The 20454-nt window shown below is 27.4% G+C and overlaps 1 protein-coding gene across 16 annotated transcripts in view; it reads right to left on the reverse strand.

Annotated features, from left to right (window-relative positions):
- LOC114933366 (uncharacterized) overlaps positions 1 to 20454 on the reverse strand; it is a 47692-nt gene that overhangs the window by 15449 nt on the left and 11789 nt on the right. For all 16 annotated transcript variants that reach the window (XM_085481549.1, XM_085481550.1, XM_085481548.1 and 13 more), the window contains one exon: positions 18798 to 19009. In XM_085481549.1, the coding sequence (XP_085337675.1) occupies positions 18798 to 19009 (212 nt within the window). The remainder of the gene's footprint in view (positions 1 to 18797; positions 19010 to 20454) is intronic.

Genomic DNA, 20454 nt, shown 5'->3' on the forward strand with positions numbered 1-20454 from the left:
ATATTATTGCTTCTATTTTATAATTTAGTATATCAACAGTATGCAATTAACAATTAGACGTCTCATTAATTATCCAAGCGTAGATATTATTCTTTCACAATAATTTTATTACATTATTGTATTTTACATTGAATAGCTTGACATCGTTTATTGGTATGTAAATAAAGTGGTTCGAATGCGCGATAATGACACGACGACGTGCCAGGATATGCATCATGCTTTCCTTTTCAGTCCTCAGCATAGTTCAAACACGAGTGTGTACAAGGTATTCCGTCACTGCGTTACCATTCATGTTTATAGACTCGTGTCTAGTTTTTCAATAATCTCTTTATTATCAATAATTATAAAATTCTCACAAAGCAAAGAATTGCATGAAAAGACACATCTTTATTTATTTAAAAAAAAAACTTCCTTCTTATCCTCGATAAAATCAACCTCAAAATTAGAAATTGAAAATTAAATAGTTCTCTTCTTTTTATTATATTTTCATCAAATTTTTGTTTTGCAAAATCTTTCGCAAATTGATTTCGTCAAGGAATCTGTCATTAACAGACACGACGGCGTTGGTTGGTGGAATACCCTATATATGGCGACGCTAGGTGTCTCCCCTCTTTTCGCAACGACGCGACGGAATATTATTTCGCTAGCGTTTAAGCAAGTGGGTCACACGCGCGGCAGTGCCCGGCGTTCATAAGACAGCAATGTACACGAATCTTTAAAATTTTCACAGTGGCGACAGTGCCAATCTTAAATGCATACCGGACGTTTTCAATTAATTTCTTTAGGTACGATCGGGAGCTATATATTGTATTATACACATATACTGCCAGTGTTGTGTTTAGATAATTTTAAAATTATCTAGATATAGATAAGATGAAAATATGTAAATGTAAACTCATCTTATTGTTAGATAAGATGACGGTGATTTTGAATTTAAATATATCTATTATAGATAAAAGATAAAATTATATAGCGATTCATCTAGATAACTTCTGGATAATATTATTTTTAAAATCGTTTATGTGTGTGAAAACAGCTATAAAAAATTGTAAATTATAAAAGGGATATAAAAATATATTAATATTTTTATTTGTAATTTTTTATCACTTTTTGCTTAAGTTCTACTATTTAAGTATTTTTTTATGTGCTATGACTCTAAACCAAATTATCTGAATATTATTCTAGATAATTTAGTAAGGATAACACTTCTTTTTATCTAAGATATAGATAATATATGTAGGTATATTTTTATTATCCATATAAAGTTAAGATGACGTCAAAATTCACAAATCTAAAAAACTTATATTTTTACATTACGTCCAATATTTGGTTTTGCAAGGGTGTAAAAGTTTGAATGACGTTTTTAGTTTCGTTAGATGAAATATCTGGCTATAACTATACGAGTAGATAATGAGTTGCACAATTTTTCAAAAGTGGCTTTTAAATGTGACTTAATGATTATCATATATACACATAAATTTTTTTTTTTCCTTTTTTTTTTTAAAAGCATCTTATTTTTTTCTTTTGCAAAATAAATTACTTGTTTACTATTTACTTTTTTTTTCCATTTTAACATTGTAATAAAGTATGTTAAAATATTTTTACGAATTAATTTTTAATCTCCTATATATCATTCCCAGACAGCAGAAGATCGAAAAGTTAAATTCAGACACAAATGTTTTTGATATTCATAAGTTTCTTAAGATATTTATCAATTGGATAATGTGTCATATTTAAAATTTTTTATTACCCAAAGTCTTTGAAATTTTCGAGCTGATCCTCACTCTGTCGAGACGCTGCGAATTCGACAAAACGAACTGTAACTACCGACTACTCAATGTACCTGGAAAAGTGATCGCGCCATATATCGATTGCAACCCGTAGCACATTCGATTAAAGTTATCGGCTCTAAGTGTTACCATTTGAAAATTGTCCGGACTTTTGTCTTCGTAAACATTCTTTAAAAACGAGTATTTCAATAAATTTTGAACGTGGCGCGAAACTGCTTTAGTGATGTATTCGAAAATTGCTTTTTTATAATTCGTGCATTGAATTATAAATTAATCAGACATTATAATCTCGCATTGAAAATCTTTAAACGCAGTTATTTAAGTGTCTGATCATAAACACACATTGTTGTATTGTTGCCGTATTTTCCTTTATTAACGTCATAAAGATACGGACGATCGATAGTTTTAAAATTTCCGAAAGCATGTAATGCAGGGTGAATGTTCCAGGCAGGACTATCCGTAAGGAAAGTACTATTAAGCAGGCTTTTTTAGCGCAATAGTCTTTTGATTAATTTTAAAATGATCGAAAAATTAAATTGTATATTCTCAAAGTCATTGTTTTCCTTACTGCGAAAAATTGACTTAATAATAATATATAATTGATGAAAAAAAGGGAATAAAAGTGAACGATCCTGATTCCATTGCCTAGCGATGCTTGACAATACGCTTTTCAATGTTCGTTTAATCATAAAAATTTCTTGTTGTGAGCAATTGCCCATGTATTTCGTTCGCAGCCTCCATAAATCGTCAAACACCCAACAATTGCATTACAGATACTTATTGTTTGTCCCAGGATAACAGGTTAGGCATCGAAGATGATACGCACATAAACCACATTTCGTACGTGTCTTTTTCGAGCCCTGTTAAGCAGATTCTTGAGATATTATTGGAAACGATTTGTCTGAATGTAACATATTTTCAATGATCAAACGTTCAATAAGAAGGTTTTTTGTTGCCAGAAAAATATTACTATTTTTCAAAATCCAGAATTATTAATAACGTCACTAGTAAAAAGAGTTCGTAGAAATTTTCCTTGAAATAACATATTCGTCAACTTCACACTTTGCATCAATTGACGATGCTTATATAATGGATTTAAAGTTTCCTTTTTTTTGATTGTAAGCCCTTTTTAATATTCAGAACATCGTTACTGACGTAAATTTATATTGTAATTGGTTTACTAATTTAATTTTTCCTGTAGGACCCAACCAGGCGTCGTGAGTGTAATGATTTTACTTGCTAGTCTAGTCGATTAACTACACTTCTATTCTTAATTTAATTTTGTAGAGTACTTTAGAGGGGATTTTTTTGCTGTTACTGTTGTCAAATTGCGGAAATGCAAAAATATAACCTCTCTATTTTGTAAGAAATATCCAATAATTTGGATCTCTTGAACAAGGTGATGGTAATGAGAATGTATATATCTTTCAATGCGATGTGATAGTCCTCTCAATTATTTCAAACTATGTAATTTATAGGCTTAGACCAGATATATGTTTTCCGGTAATAATCGCCCCTCCATTATGAAGTGGAGGAAAAAATAGATTCGTATTGTTTATTTTGCAATTTAATGATGAACTAAAAAAAATGCTTCACATCGCGTGTGCAGGCTTATGATTTAGGTCATACTGTGGCGATTTTGGCTGTTATAATATTGAATTTATTGATACCAATAAAAGTCTAACAACTTAAAAGACGGATTATAATATATTACAAAATTTTTTATTTTCTTTTTTGCATAAAGAACAGTTTACACAGATATTATTACAACGAAAAGACTACACCGACTGTGAGAATTATGCTGCTACATGAACAATTTATATTAACTTATCAGAAATACGTCATCACATAATCTTATTTTATTATTTATTTTAACGTATTAAAGATTTTATTGTAAAAATTATAACTTATCTGGAACACGTACACATAATCTTATCTTATGATTCATTTAACGTAAGATATAAATTTGTTTATGCCAAATATTGCGACATTGGTATTCGCAAGATTCAATTAAAAAATAATTTTATTATAAAATATAATTGTTTTTAATTTTTATAGAAGAAATTAAATATTAAAGAAATAATAAGAAAGCAGGGGGTATATTTAAAAAATTCTTATTAATTATATTTAAAAATTTTTTTTTTAATCTAAATATACACAATACGCAGTTATAAATACATAGAAAACATAAATAAGAATTATACAAAAACATTTTTTATATATTTTATTGTTCGACGGTAATTACTTACGCACATAGCACGGATGAGCGTATATACGGGAGCGTTTATAATTAATTTTCGAAAATGATATTTCGTAACATAACTTTATTACACATGGTTGAATTTGGAAAAAAATAAGCTTTAAATTAGGTAAAACAAAATTTTTAATTTTGAAAAAAAAAATTAGGTGGTGAGGGTTTTTAAAAAAAAAAAAAAAAAAAAAAAATTTTTGTTCATATAACTTTAAAGTACTCTTCAAGCCATTAAAATTTGTTGTACGTTTTTTCTTTATATCTCTTATAGTTTAGCAGATATTTGATCCTAAAGAAAAATACCGTTATTCTTTAAAGGGGTGTTTCACCCCTTAAAACTCAAATTGCGCACGTATAAAAAAATACGTGTCTTTTAGATTTGTGTATTTAACAACATATTTCAAGGAGAATCAAATCGGTTCCGGACAGTTGTGACATGTCCCTTGTAAGATATAGATAATATATGTAGGTATATTTTTATTATCCATATAAAGTTAAGATGACGTCAAAATTTCATCTAGATGATCATCTATATAATTATATTTAGATAACAGCAAACACACTGATGTATATATGCATATATTTGTTTGTCTCTGGCATTAATCAAGAACAATTTAAAATTTACAACGACTATTTTTACACACGAGTGGTAGATTGTTGTGTGACGCAGGGAGTATATGACGCTAGGAAAAATCAGGAATAATAATCGAGCCGTATAAAGTAAAAGTAAAAGCGGTTCAGCAAGATATCCCACGCTGGTATAATTTTAACAGCTTTATACCATATACATCGTTATTTGCATAAAGGGTTGCAGTATGCTAATACCGCTCTCGTCGAGGGCAAAAAGTAGATTGCGTACTTTTATTTATTGCATATGCGTGCGAAATTGTTTGACTATGTCCCATTTGTTTCGCATATACGATGCAGAGCGAAATACCGTTCCCATTGCATATATGACAATTTGATTACTTGTGTAATGCGTCGCTTAATTATGCGACAAACTATCGGACAATTTGCGCCAAAGTACCCCACACTATAATCTTATGTGAATTGGATTTCTGTTATGTAAATCAACTGGGTTTTTTTCATATGTAGTTTATAACCTGCTGAACAAAACAGAATTCGAGTTTTTCGTATTTGACTAATTATAAATCAGTACCTGTCCATTAATTAGCTTTGAACCTATTACATTTTTTATTTATGCAGTAGTTCATAAGCTATAACTTAAGAGAAAACTAGCTGATTTTATCGAAACATTCAGTTTTATCTAAGATTTCATATAAGTTCAAAAATCCTGCACTAAATCCTATATAAAATTGAATTGTGATAACTTCAGCTGGTTTTCTCATATGTTATAGTTTATGACCTGCTGAACAAAAAATGTAATAAGCTCAAAACTAAATAGCAGTTTTTTTCTGATTTACAGCCAGTAAAACACGAAAAACTTCGATCTTGCCAGTTGTTTGACTAGTTATAGCTATAAAATATTAGTGCGGGGTTTCCGAACCTATATACATTTTTAACTGGATTGAATTCATAATTATTGTGCATCTTTTTCCCTATGTATTGTTACAGAATATATTGTTGACTAATCAGTGTTTTGCCTAGATGGTTTTTAAATTAGCTAGATAAAGATGAGATAAAAATATGTAAAAATTTATAGATAAAATAAAGATAATTTTGTTTTAAATGTATCTAGATAAAAAATAAAAATTTATAGCGATTCATGTAGATAATTTCCAGATAATATTTTTAAGACCACTTATATATAAACGCTGTTATAAGAAATGGAAATAAAAGGAATATAAAAATATATTCATACTTTTAAGTTCTCCTAATTTAGTATTTTTATGTGCTATAACTCTAAACATTATTCTAGATAATTTTGTTAATACTTTTTTAATCTAAAATGCAGATATAGATAATATATATTTTTATTATCTATAAAGATGAGATAACGCCAAAAATTGTATCTATAGATTATCATCTACATTTTATTTAGATAACAGTAAATACTGACGATCAAACCACATACTGCTTGCGCTCACCGATTCGAACCAAATTTGGAATATAGTTAGGTTAGGTTATAACTAAACATGATTCCTAGTAAAGCCGTTTTGATGTATGGGCCTTGGTTATCCCTAGCCGAAATCTCAATGTTAAGCTTTTAGTAGTGCAATAATAGTGGCGAAATCTTCTAGATATGTTACTATGCACTTTATTTCGACGCGAACACATTTACCAGTAATTTTTCATGTAAGTTAATGAAATAAACACAAATAATATTTTATTTATTTTTATTTACATGTTTTTAATTTTTTTAAATTTTTATTAAAATTTTTTTTTATTTTTTAAATTATTCAACAAAATTTTTACAAGTGGCATAGTAAAACGTTTCATCATAAAAATAATGATTAAAATAAAACTCTTTTCTATCAACTACACCGAGTGAAGAAAACATTATCGCAAGCAATTGTATCACATTTCGCATATTTCCGAAAATCAAATTAAAATTTTTATGATAAAATATTTTACTTTGCCACTTGTAAAAATTTGGTTGAATAATTTAAAAAATTAAAAAAAATTTTAATAAAAATTATAAAAAAATTTAAAAATATGTAAATAAAAATTAATGAAAATATATTATATGTTTATTTCATTAACTTAATATTAAAAATTACAGGTCAATATGTTCGCGTCGATATAAAGTGGATTGTATAACGTATCTAGAAAATTTCGCCACTATTATAGTACTACTAAAAGCACAACATTGAGATTTTGGCTAGGGATAACCAAGGCCCATGCATCAAAACGACTTTACCAGAAATCATGTCTACTTATAACCTATCTATATTCCAAATTTGGTTCGAATCGGTGAGCGCAAGCAGTGTGTGGTTTGGTCGTGAGACTAATCGTGAAAACATCGTAATTGAACACAGTTGTTTCGTGTACAATAAATGTGTATTTGTAATCTAATTTTATACTATATTTTATAACTTGGAAGTGAGCGCACATAGCATCTATCTTTTTATTAAGTCACAATATGATCGCTTGTTCTCGTGCCAAGAGATACCAATCTATTTTCTCGACATTCCTTTTTTTGCGGTGTATCTAATGTCTTCTTCTCCGTTACGCCCTAATTAAATCCCAAGCGATATATGACTGCGTCGAGTCGAATTTCGCCGCGTTTTTCCGAAATAATTCTATCTCATAAATAATTTGTCGTTATCAACTTATTTGCACAGCAGTTTCGATAAATTTCGCAAGGATAAAAGCGCGTACCCTACCGCGGAGATGGCGAGTCACGTCATAGGCGATTTATCAGGAAGGCGTGGATGGTTCAAGAAGTCAGTTAAATGTACGAGGGTCTGGAGATTGATACGGGAGAACGCGCGGAACATATCGATATACATATACACACACGCACACACACACGCACGCACGCACGCACGCACGCACGCACGCACGCACGCACGCACGCACGCACGCACGCACGCACGCACGCACGCACGCACGCACGCACGCACGCACGCACGCACACACATATGTATGTATGGTTGCACGCATCCACCCTCCATATGCGATCAACAGCGACTTCTCGCGCACTCGCATCGGCACGCACGCGCGTCGGCGTAGGTATTTATAAATAAATACCTCGGCCACGTGCCATGGGAGAAATAAAAATGTTTGAAAAATGCCTTAACTCGATTAAAAGAGTTAAGACAAACATATGTATGTAAAACGTATGTACGGTGTAATGAAGAAATATCAAGGTGAATCGAGACAACGCGAGCTACATAAGAAGAAAAAACTATACATTTATTTGCTTAAAATATGTAACAAAATGCATAATCACTCTTGATACACTTTTTATATTTAAACTATGAAAAGAGAAAAATGATTTATTCTCGATCTTCATACGATGAATTATTCGCCGTATTTAGTCACTTATTCATCCAAAATGTTTTAAAGAAATGATACAAGAATAATGTATTGCGATAGATACATGGAATGAAATGCGGAACTGTGAAATATATGTGTACATCTAAAACCCTGTTATTATAAAATAACTTCTAAGAAAATAATGATCCAGTAAAAAAAATAAAGCCAAATATCTATAAACTCTTATCTATTTTTACTTATATCTGTTATATATATCGAAGAAAAGTACTTTTGTTTTCACGAAAGCAATCTACTTTAGAAATTAGACATTTCTTTTTATAATTATAAATAATAAATGCGCGCATGCACACATTGAGCCTCAAGTTTCGATAAATCTTGATTGCTATTCTTTTTTTCTTTGTTTTATTTCGTCATTGATAACGTTTATCAAGTTGTTGGAGATCGGTACCATCGATCGTGCACGAGACATTTTTAAATGTGTGAAAAACACGCGGCAAATATGCTAATTTGTGACCCCAAATCTCTCTTATGGCTGTAGAAGATGTAATTTATTCTATTAAATAAGAAATAATAGAAGATATACAGGGTGTTTCTAAATAAATGCGAAAGATTTTAGGAGATGATTCTTTGTCGAAATAAATAAATAAATATATATATATATATATATATATATATATTTACACATTCATAAACTTATTTGTGACAAAATAGCGGACAGTTTCACGTATTTAAGACATATATGAAACGTTTTTGAATAAATTTTGCGAAGGTCTCTGAAATATTTTATGCTGTGTGGGATATATATATATATATATATATATATATATATATATATAAATATATATATATATCCCACACAGCATAAAATATTTCAGAGACCTTCGCAAAATTTATTCAAAAACGTTTCATATATGTCTTAAATACGTGAAACTGTCCGCTATTTTGTCACAAATAAGTTTATGAAACATTGATTAAACGTTTCAAATGTTACGTTTTCTATGTTATGTTTTTTAAATGTCTAATGATGTTTTAGTGTTAGTTAGAAACTGTTTTGAAACTTTGAAACGTTTCTGCAACATTTCTGTTAACATTTGTGTTATGTGGGATATATATATATATATATATATATATATATATATATATACACACACACAATATATATATATATATATATATATAATATACATTTATATACATATAAATATATATACATACATACATATACATATATATATATATATATATATATATATATATATACACATATATATATGAAAGGATTTTTTTTATATAAAAATATATATACTTCTATATCCCTTTCTGAGTTATACTTTTCCAAAGGGGAAGTTAAAAATTTTATTTTTAACTTTTTTTGAAAAATATTGATTTTACGAAAAAATAAAAGAAATAAATATGTTTCTAAAGAAATCAAGCTTTCTAACACATATTTTTAGATGATCATATTCTAGTTTGTTAAAAGGTTCTAATAAAAAAATGTAAAGGGATTGTTAATTTTATCTCCTTATTATAATGCAGGAAAATTAAAAAAATATTAATAAATATTCTTTTCAATAAAAAATACTCTAGTGGAAAATATCACCCAAATTTCATTTTTATAATTTGTCCAAAATTTGAGAAAAAAATTAAGAACCTAATTTTTACTTCCCCTTTTAGAAGAGTGCAATTCCTTTTTAAAGAGAAATATAGGAGTATATGTTTATATGAAAAATTCTTTTTATAATTTTTGACGAAGAATCATCTTCTAAAATTTTTCACACTTATTTAGAAACATCCTATATATCAAAAAATGTATATATATATTACCGTATATTACTTCATTTGTGTGTGTGTAAGAGGAAGTTGTTTTTCAAATATAATAAATGTATCACACACATATATTTGTAATTACATTAATTCCAAATTAATTGTAGCAACTGAAAAAAAACATCAATTTCATTTATTTACGCGACAAAAGCTATATTTGCATAATTGATTGTGTAATTTATTCTATGCATTGTAATATCTACAAAATAATATATCAAGGGACTGTGATATTGATGAAAAGCAGGAGTTTTTCGAAAAGTATAAGAGCAAGCAAATTCTCGCCTAGTTCGAATATCGAAATATAAATTTGATATTCGAAGCGACGTATTGTCGATACGTTCGTATCGATAGTCGGAGGTACATAGTGAAATATAGATTGCCAATGTTTACACGATGGTCGATGGTATTTACATTCACGTGTCGCATTTTATATATATATATATATAAATGTGCACGCGTACCAAAAAATACGTGAAAATATGTAGAACATATGTATACTCCCGTGCCACTTAAACCCGTGTTCAGTCTTTTCCTTCTTGTTATTCTGATTGAATGTCAACTTTTTACTTTTCCTACAATATTTTTTTATATAAAATATTGATTCTAAATGTTGAAAATTTATCAGAATAATTTAAGCAAAAATTGATTCTACATATTTATCAAAGAATTTGTTGACAATCTATTGATTAATCGTATTCTTAATTTTAGTTACTATCGTACTCTTTTTATTAATCCTTTTCTTATTTTGTCTTTTTCAACTCTTAGATTAAGGTACACATCACATAAAATTTAAATAATGTAAAATATATCTATATTTATTTATTTATTATATGAATATTTAGTCTGTCACATAAAATATTACGAGTTATTTTTTTTTATTGTTAAAGGTATTAACATTTTTTTAAATTAAATGGAACAGGATATGAATATTTGATGTATAAAAAAGTGTTTTGTAGGGCTCTTAAGGGGCAAACGGAGTTTCTTAATTTTTTTTGATGGAACGGAGTATAAATTTTGAAATATTTCAATAGCTCTTGTTAAGTCTTATAACATTTATCTGAAATATTTTTTCTTATTACGCATGATAAACGAATTATAACAAAAAACAATTCTCTCATATATAAATTAGACTATACGATGAATTCGTTGTAAGATTGTCTTAATTAACAACAGCAGTTCTATTCTGGTCTTATATGTTTATATTCTTTACTCATTTGCTTCAACAAACTGTTTCGGTTCATGTCAGATAGCAATTTTGCGAATTATTCAGATGATTATAATGGCAAACGAGGGGTTGGTCACTGAGGTAATTTTTGTACAAAGGTTAGATAATTCAGCGGCAACCCAAAGAATATTTCAAGGTAATTTTTGGTAATTCTAAATAATCTTTAGCATTCTCAGGTAATCTTGGGCAATCTAATAAGAAATTTAAATAATCTAAAGGTAATAAAATCTGTAGGCAATTCTAGGTATTCTTAAGGTAATCTCAGATAATCGGAGATAATTGAAGGTAATCTTTAATTTTTAAAGTTTTAATATTTTTACTTTAGCTAAATATAATGATAAAAAATATAGAAGACCGCTATTAATAAAATCTAATTATCATATTGAAAAATTAAATAAATTAATGCAATATTTAAAAGTAATTAAAGTATTAAATAAAAGATTAATTAATCCATTATGTATAAATGGATGGATATCCAATATTAATGCTTTAAAATTGTTGTGGGATAATTTAAAAAATAATTATAATTTTAAGTTCTTATTTACACGCCGTTTAATTCAAAATTGCGTGAAAAATTTATTTAGCATAGTTAGATCGAAAGATAGTAACAATGTTACATCTTATAGTGTTAAGTTTCGTTGCAATCTTAAATTAATTATGTTTAATCAATAGTGAATGTCATCAATGAATTTGTATCTTTTTACAATAATATACATTTGCAATCGATTTTTGGAGTTGACGCTTTGTAAAAACGTGTTTTTTTATAGTCTAGGAATTGTTGTGATTAGATTTCGCGGTACCACGTCCTGTAATGCTTTCTTTCTCAGAGGCCACAAATACACGGAGCATTTAAAAATTGCGAAATACATTTTTACCTTCAACTTTTGGTAAGCTAAATAATAATAATATTGAATATTCTACCGGTATTATTTTTATTTTTATTGCACTTGATTATTTTTATAGATGTATTGCAAAGAAAACAAATAACAGTAGCAAAAATCAAGTTTTTATTTCCAACGTTTCTGGGAATAAAATTGACAGCATTAAAAAATAATAAAATATTTCAAAAATATTAAAAAAAATTTTTTAATGTTTTAAAATAGAACAAAAATTTTAATGTTTACAACGAAAAATTAAAATATATACTAAAAAATTCTTTAAAATTCATTTTAAATTAAAGAAAAGAGTAATCTTAATCTGAGGTAATTTAAAGTAATCCGTATCAAGGATAATTTTTGTGCACTATAACCACTAGTGACTAAACTTTGATAAATGTGTTAATATATTCTTAGTATTAGATGAATGTAAAAAAAAATATTGGGAAATTGCTGAAATGTTCATTGAACGTTATCATATAAAAATCGTTATCGTACAAAAATTGCACATAACATTTTTACGATTAAAGGAGCAACTTCGCTAGTTTACATAATTTATTTAGTTATATTATATATAGCTACGTAATAACTTATTTAGTTATGTATATTAGTTTAATAACTTATTACATAAATTATCAGCATTTCGAAGTCTTTTTTCTAAATTATAAAAATGTTATGAGCGATTTTTGTACACGGTAACGTTTAGTGAACATTTTAGCAGCTTTCCGATAATTTTTTTTACATTCTCATCAAGTACTAACGATATATTAACACAACTTCATCAAAGTTTGCTGTTGCGAATGTTTGAATAATTTGAGAAATTACTGATAAGTGACATGAACCCGAAATAGTTTGTTGAAATACATGGATAAAGGATATCATAAGTAAAGAATATATAAACATACACATAAGACTAAAGTAAGAATAATGTTGTCAATAATGACAGTCTTACAATGAATTCGTTGTATTGTCTAATTTGTGTATGTGATTATTGTAACTTGTAATCATATGTAATAAGAAAAAAATGTTTCAGATAAATTGTATAGGTTTTTAGATAAATGTTATAATTATAATGTTATATGTAGGTTTGATAAAAGAATTATTTGAATATTTGAAAATTTATATTCTATCCCATTAAAAAAAATAAATAAATAAATAAAAGCGGTCCGTTTTGCCCCTCAAAAGACCCAAACATTTTTTTACTTCTCACATGTTCAGGCATTCTATTTTATTTAATAAAAAAAATTAAAGTTAGTATCTCCAGTAATGGAAAAAACAGTTTGTAATATTTTATATAGGAAATCCTGTATAATAATAAAAAAATTATGAAGGTTTTGTATATAAATTACATTGATCTAATAATATTTAATAATGTAGGATAGTGAAAGAATATATGATAGAAATGTTTCAGGAAAACATGTTTTCCCTTCTCGCCAGAAGATTGAAAAATATTGATATCAAAATAAATTCACGTAGACCGTGTATGTAATATATGTAAATGGACGTAAACACGCTAATGTAAAAAAATCTTGAGAAAAATACGAAAGAAAGTGTAGAACGTTTTGATAACCGCGAGACGCGCGCGAACGCCACAGGACGCGGGTGGATTTTATTTCATCGTAGAAGTTACACGACGCTAGAGTAGATATAGTAGAAAGTAGGCAGCGGGTGGAGGTGGAAATACCGTAAGCGACCTTGACCCGTAACAAAGAGGTTCAAATCGGGAGGTGAACCAACCAGTCTTCGCGGAAAAGTTGGGTGCGTCCGTGTGCACCCCAACGATGGGTAGGTGGAATTCACGTTGTGTTTACGTGGACTCGCCCCTTTCCACGTGATGCACATACACGTGCTGCACCTTGTTCGTTTTCTTATTCTTTTTTTTATGTCACTTATTCATTTTACATCGTGTACTGTTGTCGAGATGAACATAAAAAAGGGGATTGTTGACTCTGTTTTTTATCGATAAATATTATTTTCTTTTAATTATTTATTGACTATATAGAATGAAAAATCCTTTTCCAGAATTGAGCTCCTTATATGTATATTATTAAAAAAAAATTTAATAATTAGTTTTCTTATCGTTCGTAATACGACATGATACAAATGATCGAGAGAAAACTGTAATTATTTAACTTTCTTGATCTTTTTAAATACATATATAGGAATTAATATATAGAAATTGTTAAATAAAAATAATATTTGTCAATAAAATAGACAAAGTTAGCATCTCCTTATATCAAAATCTATTTACATAATCTTTCCTATATAAAAGGCAGGCTATTAAATGTATATACACAAGTACATATAATGCGAAAATTTTGTGCGCCAAAAAAAGATGAAATAATTATTTATTAATCTAAAGTGTACATATTTTTTTACCTTATCTTTTTACTTTTTTACACTCCAATTTCCATCTAGTATCAACTAATTTTATTTTTAATTCAATATATGATATTATCAGTCACGTGTGTTTGAAAAATGTCAGAATAAATTTATTTTTGAGGGGATATAATTCTCTCTCTCTCTCTCTCTTTCTCTCTCTCAATATAACAAATTTTAATTAATGAAAAGTACATCTAACGCTTGTAATAAGTTTGTCAACAAATTTTTTAACAAATTAGAAAATTTGGATAAAAAGGATTAATCTTTTCTCTCATTCTCTCTGCAGAGTAATTTAAGACAATTTGACAACGTTTAATTTCTTTAAAAAAACATTATTAAGCTGAAGCCTTATCTTAATTTATTTTACAGAAGATGAATCATATTTTTAATTATTTTTTTATATGAAATGTACCATTTGGCAATAAGTTGCTTATATCTTAAAAAAATTTTGTTTAACTTATTGTTGCATTTTTTTTACGCAAATGCACTTTAAGTATGTTAAGTGACATATGTATTGTTTACGATAATTTGTCTATGTTAAACAATCGATTTATGATAAGAATCGTCGATAAGAAATTACTGAAATTTTTCTACTGGTTCAATTCCACGTTAAAATAGTGCTGGCATTCCATTTATCACTATTGCAAAAGGAAAAAAAGATGCAAACATTTAAAAGAGAAAGAAAGAAGGGGGAAAGAAAGACGGAGAATTGCCGATGGTGTAAATAAATTCTATTGAATTTTATTATATCTTGCTCCATGTTTCTCAATTTTTTTTATTTAGACTACAAATCAAGTTGCGCGCATTTTCAGGTCTTACTCTGCAGACCCTCCATTTTCAAGAAATCGAAGCGAGTAATTCAGTTATAGAAAATATATGGTTGTACCAGAATAATCTATATATTTTCTTCTAGAAGAAAATAATGTATCCAGAGACAATCCTATCTTTATCCTATCATATCTTTACTAACGAAAATAACCAAAATTAAATTAGCTATGATATAGCGAAAGAAACAAGAGGGAGAAATGGTGATGATTCATTAAAAGTGAATGTGAACTAGAGCAATAATTCAATTGAATATTTCGTGCTGCTTGATAAATGTCGAGTCAACTGATTCCCGTCGAGCGATCGGACATGCTATTTTCGGCGAGCATAATGTACGCACGCGTGTTCAATGTGACGTGGCAGAGAGTGCTAGAGCATTTCCAGTTTCTTAATTCTGCTTGAAATTCTTTACTTAGGATCGTGAGATTAATAATCTCGAGATGCCATAAAGATATATGTTGCAACGGCGTCGAGATTTATTAGAGAAGATTATTATTATGTGTGAAAAATTTCAGCATTTGATTCATATACTTATGTATATGGTCTAGCGATCTCTCGGAACAAGGAAATAGTAAGACTTCTTTTTTTATATTTATATAGAGTTTTAAGAAAGTAAATATATTTTTTGTTATAATAAATAATAATGAGATCATTATGGTAAAAGCCATTCAAAGAATTTTTTATGTAATTTCCTCGTAATTTACCTTTTAAAGTTTCTTTTACACTGAGATCCAACATTTGTCTTATTCAGCAAGAAGAATAACAAATATCTGAATATAATATCACGCGTTAATTAATATATCGACAATATATTTTATACTAGCGTGATCTTTCTTACGTTAATTAACGCCCGATAGCTTATAATGTTTTACAAACAATGATCGATCAACTGACAATAATTCTACTTCTTCATTTTGATTTCGAGTATTCATTTAGTGGCATATTATTTATTTATAATTGAAGTGATTCCTTCTTTCTGTTTAATATACATATATCTTGCGATAAATTAAATAAAGTTAATCAATTAAAATTTACAATTAACAAAGAGATTACGATCGAGCAATGTTTAAAATGTCATAAGGAATTTTGCAGAATACTAAACAGTAAATAGTTGCATTGCGCAAGGAAATATTTCATCTGATAACGAGCAAAATTGAACAGACTATAGAAACTAAAGTGAGGAAATATTGAGGGTTTCGCAATTTTCGGAAACATCATAAAATTATTATGTAGTAATATCATATTAATCTTTTTGAGAGACATTTTTTAATATCGATGAACGGTTATCATCAATTACAATTTTCTTCCATTTTGTTTATATTTGATTCAATTCGAATATGTATTAGTTTAAAAAATAATTTTTTTAGATGGGGCACAGAAATAATTAATTTCCTAAATACATAATTTAATAATATAACATTTTTTAAAAATAAAATTGCAATATTTTATTCGATAGTATTTTCTTTTTTTACTCAAGCACAGAGAAGAACTTGTAGCAAAGAGAATAATCGTTCTCTAAATATTGCATCAATTTTTACAGACATCTCAATTGCGCCATGCTGGCCATCAATCTTGGCGCAACTAAATTATCTTGCTGAGATAATGTAAAATTGACGATGCGTCCTTTCATATTCGTTTTTTTTGTTTATTTTGTACCAAATCAGCTTTGTTTTACTTTAAAGTGTGTAATTTATTTTTTGACAATATTATAGTTTTATAGATAAAATCGAATACGAGAGAGAAGTTTCGATATGCTCTTAATGTCCCACAAAATATTTTAATCAGTAAAATTATTCTTTATTAATGACGATTAGGTGTTTAATGTAAAATCAATAAAACAGAATTCTATATAATTGTACCAAAGTGAACTGTATTTACGATGTGTTGACTATATTATAAATCGATGCAGTTAAATTATATTACAAACTTATTTCATCGGCTTATATGTATAAGTATTATATTTGGTCGTTCAACTCTAATCGCAAAAGAAGTATCAGAGTGTCTACTAATATCAGAGAAATAAAAAAAAAGTAAATAATCATGAGTTTGGAATGTTTTTTCTCTCTTTCTAAGCTACACATTTATATTATTTTGTCTAAATATTGATAGATTTTTATAAAAATATTTGACAGAAATTTAAAAATAAAAAAGAAATTAGTAAAATATATGAAATCCCAAATATATTGTATTTGTTTTGTATTGTATATTTCATAATTTAACAATAATTAATAAAATAATTAAGAGACTACTTATTAAAATGAGAAAAACCGATTTGATTAGTTTGATTATGAGAAAATAACTGTACTAATTTAATTTTTTTGACAATTTAAACACTTTTTTTTTAACAAGAGTGTTATAATTTTTATTGATTTATTTATTTTACTATATTAATTATGGTGTATGCAAAGTTCAGATTATATACACACACGAATTCTTACAGTAATACTAACTGTACAAATACTATATAATTATAATAATACTTGTCATAAACATACTACATTGCATGTAATATAAAACTCTTATTTATTTATTTATTTATTTAGAAGTAACTAAATTATATAGTATCTATATGATATTGCAATTTTGTTAGTATTTCTAATAGAAAAGCATTAATTTAAACTAAATCTATTACCTCATAACGTGAAAAAATATGTTTTTTATAATTTGGAGAAATACATTTTTCAATCTTGCTATTATATATATTAGTATATATATATATATATATATATATATATATATATATATATACATAAACAAAACATAAAATGTTATGTACATGTAGCAGAATTGAAAAATGTACAATATTTCTGCAAATTATAAGATAGTATATATATATTTCATTATATATAATATGAGATTGTGTGTGTGTGTGTCTGTGATTTTATTTTATTATAGTTAATTATAATTCTTGAAACATTTACACATTATAATTTATTATGAAATTACCTGTATCAACTAATTATTTTTGAAATATTGCACAATTAAAATTTTTTTTATAATATATATAATTCTCTTTCTCTGTAATATATAATACGTTCTTCCTTTTCTTTATTTTTATTACGCTACATTGTAAGCCGTTTAATTTCCTGCATGTTAATATATCGTTATGTGCATTTACCAATATTAGCAAACTTCACATATGTGATTAAAAGCAAATGAGTTTTATAATACTATTATTATTCTTTCTTGTATAATTATTATTTTATTTATATTAATAATAATAATGATAAAAAAGTTATATAAAATATTGTATTTTAAAATAATAAATTTATATATCAAAATAACACAATGTGTAAATTATATATTTGAATTTTTAATCAATAAATTATATGTATGTGTATAAAACGTTTGCGAAAAGAAAAACTGTTATATAGCAAACAACCTCTTTATATAAAATAAAATAAACTAAATAAATACTTATTCTAGAATCAAATCTTCACGCATTTCTTAGGCAATATTATTTCTTACAAAACAGATGACGAGACAAGAAAAAAATGTTTATGTGTATAATTTAGACAAAATGTATTTTTATATTCTTTATCATATCATCTTTTTTTTTGTTGTCTAGACTACAAACAAAAAAGTATATGGACGCTTATATGTGCCTATTTCAAGAACATGTTCAATAATTTATTAAAGAGAAATTCGTGTATCGTGCATTTTTTTAGTTGTAAATATTTAAAAATAGAATATTTTAATCGATATAAAAGTTTGATACTTACCGCTGTCGGCGTAAGTCTCGGAGCCATAACCGTCCTGTAGACCACTGGACCATGTGCCTTCGTATCTCGCCGTGGATGTGGTAGATTGTCGAACTCCATAACGACCCTTGAATCCCTGAGTCCATTCTCCTCGATACAGCCAACGGCCACGGGTCTCCATGCCCAAGCCATGCCTCTTGCCATTTTGCCATTGTCCCTCGTAAGCTGACCCGCTGAAATATACAAGTTGCGAAAGATAATCTTCTGAACAGAAGCTTTTTACAAGAAACTTAAAGTATAAAATAATTCTTTCAGCAATTCTTAAGTAATTATCCATTCGTAGAAATAACATTAGAATTTTATGCTTTTAGAATTGTATGATTATATATATTCATTAATTAAATTAACTTATATATATACAGGTATATTAATTTTTAATTAATAGACGGATAATAATTACAAATATAATGTTATCAGTGAAAATAACAATAACGGTTCTGCCTTCACATAAACATTACTACGTATATATACAGGGTGTTTCTAAATAAGTTTGAAAAACTTTAGGAAAAATAAGAACGTAGATATTTGAGAATCGCCAGACAGAATTTAAAAAAGGTAAAATTCTTCTCTCGACCGTACTGGCAAATATTATTTATTCAATCACAACGTTTCGACCCTTCTTTGAGTCCTTATCAAGTGATTTAGATATACATAGACAGAGATTAATACAATAAAAAAACAAAATTACTTTACTAACAATATTACAAAATGATAAAAAGAAAAAAAAGCGAAACATACTTGTAAAAATAAAAATAAAATTATAATTTTAAGATGTCAAGAACGAACATAGTGTCGGTTTGACAACACGTCAAGACTCTTAGACGAGTTATTGGAGACTAAACGATCTTTATTATTTTGTCGTAGATATTACTTAGATCGGTATTCTTTTGTAAATTAACAGCGTTATTATTTCCCTTAATAAAAAACATTTCAGCGATTTATCTTTTTCTTACGTGCTTTTCACTATGAAAAATAACAGGCGAAGTCCAGTCAAAATCGTGATCAAATTCAATTTTATGTTTGCTGATAACTGATAAATTACTCGAATGCATTTTGATGTTGCTGAAATGTTACTTTACACGTGTACAAAGATGTCTTTTTGTTTGTCCGATGTATGACACGTTGCAATCCTTACAATTAATTTTGTAAACTACCTCAGTTTTTTTATCTGTAGGCAGTCTATCCTTGCTGAGTGTAATTAAATGATTCGGTTTTTTAGGAACATTATGAACAACATTAAGACCGATATTTTTAAAAATTCGATCGATATCGCCTAAGCTATTAACATAAGGTAGTGAGTATTAACATAAGGTAGTTTAGGGCTATTTTTTAACAGAAAAATCAGAATTCCTTATTTAAAGCAATGAAAATTAGATTCTTATTTTTTTCTTAAAAACTATTGATTTCACAAAAAAAACAAAAGAAATAAAAAAGTTTCTAAAGAACTCAAACTTTCTAACGCATATTTTTAGATAATAAAAGTGTAATTCATCAAGGAGAGATATAGAAGTATATGTTTATATATGAAAAAATCTTAATTTTCGACAAAGAATCATTTTACAAAGTTTTTTGCACTTATATAAAAACCCTGTATCATTTTCCAAAGTTTTTTGCACTT

This window comes from Nylanderia fulva, unplaced genomic scaffold (genome assembly GCF_048542155.1).
Source record: "Nylanderia fulva isolate GAGA-0341 unplaced genomic scaffold, ASM4854215v1 Scaffold180, whole genome shotgun sequence".
Lineage (NCBI taxonomy): Eukaryota > Metazoa > Arthropoda > Insecta > Hymenoptera > Formicidae > Nylanderia > Nylanderia fulva.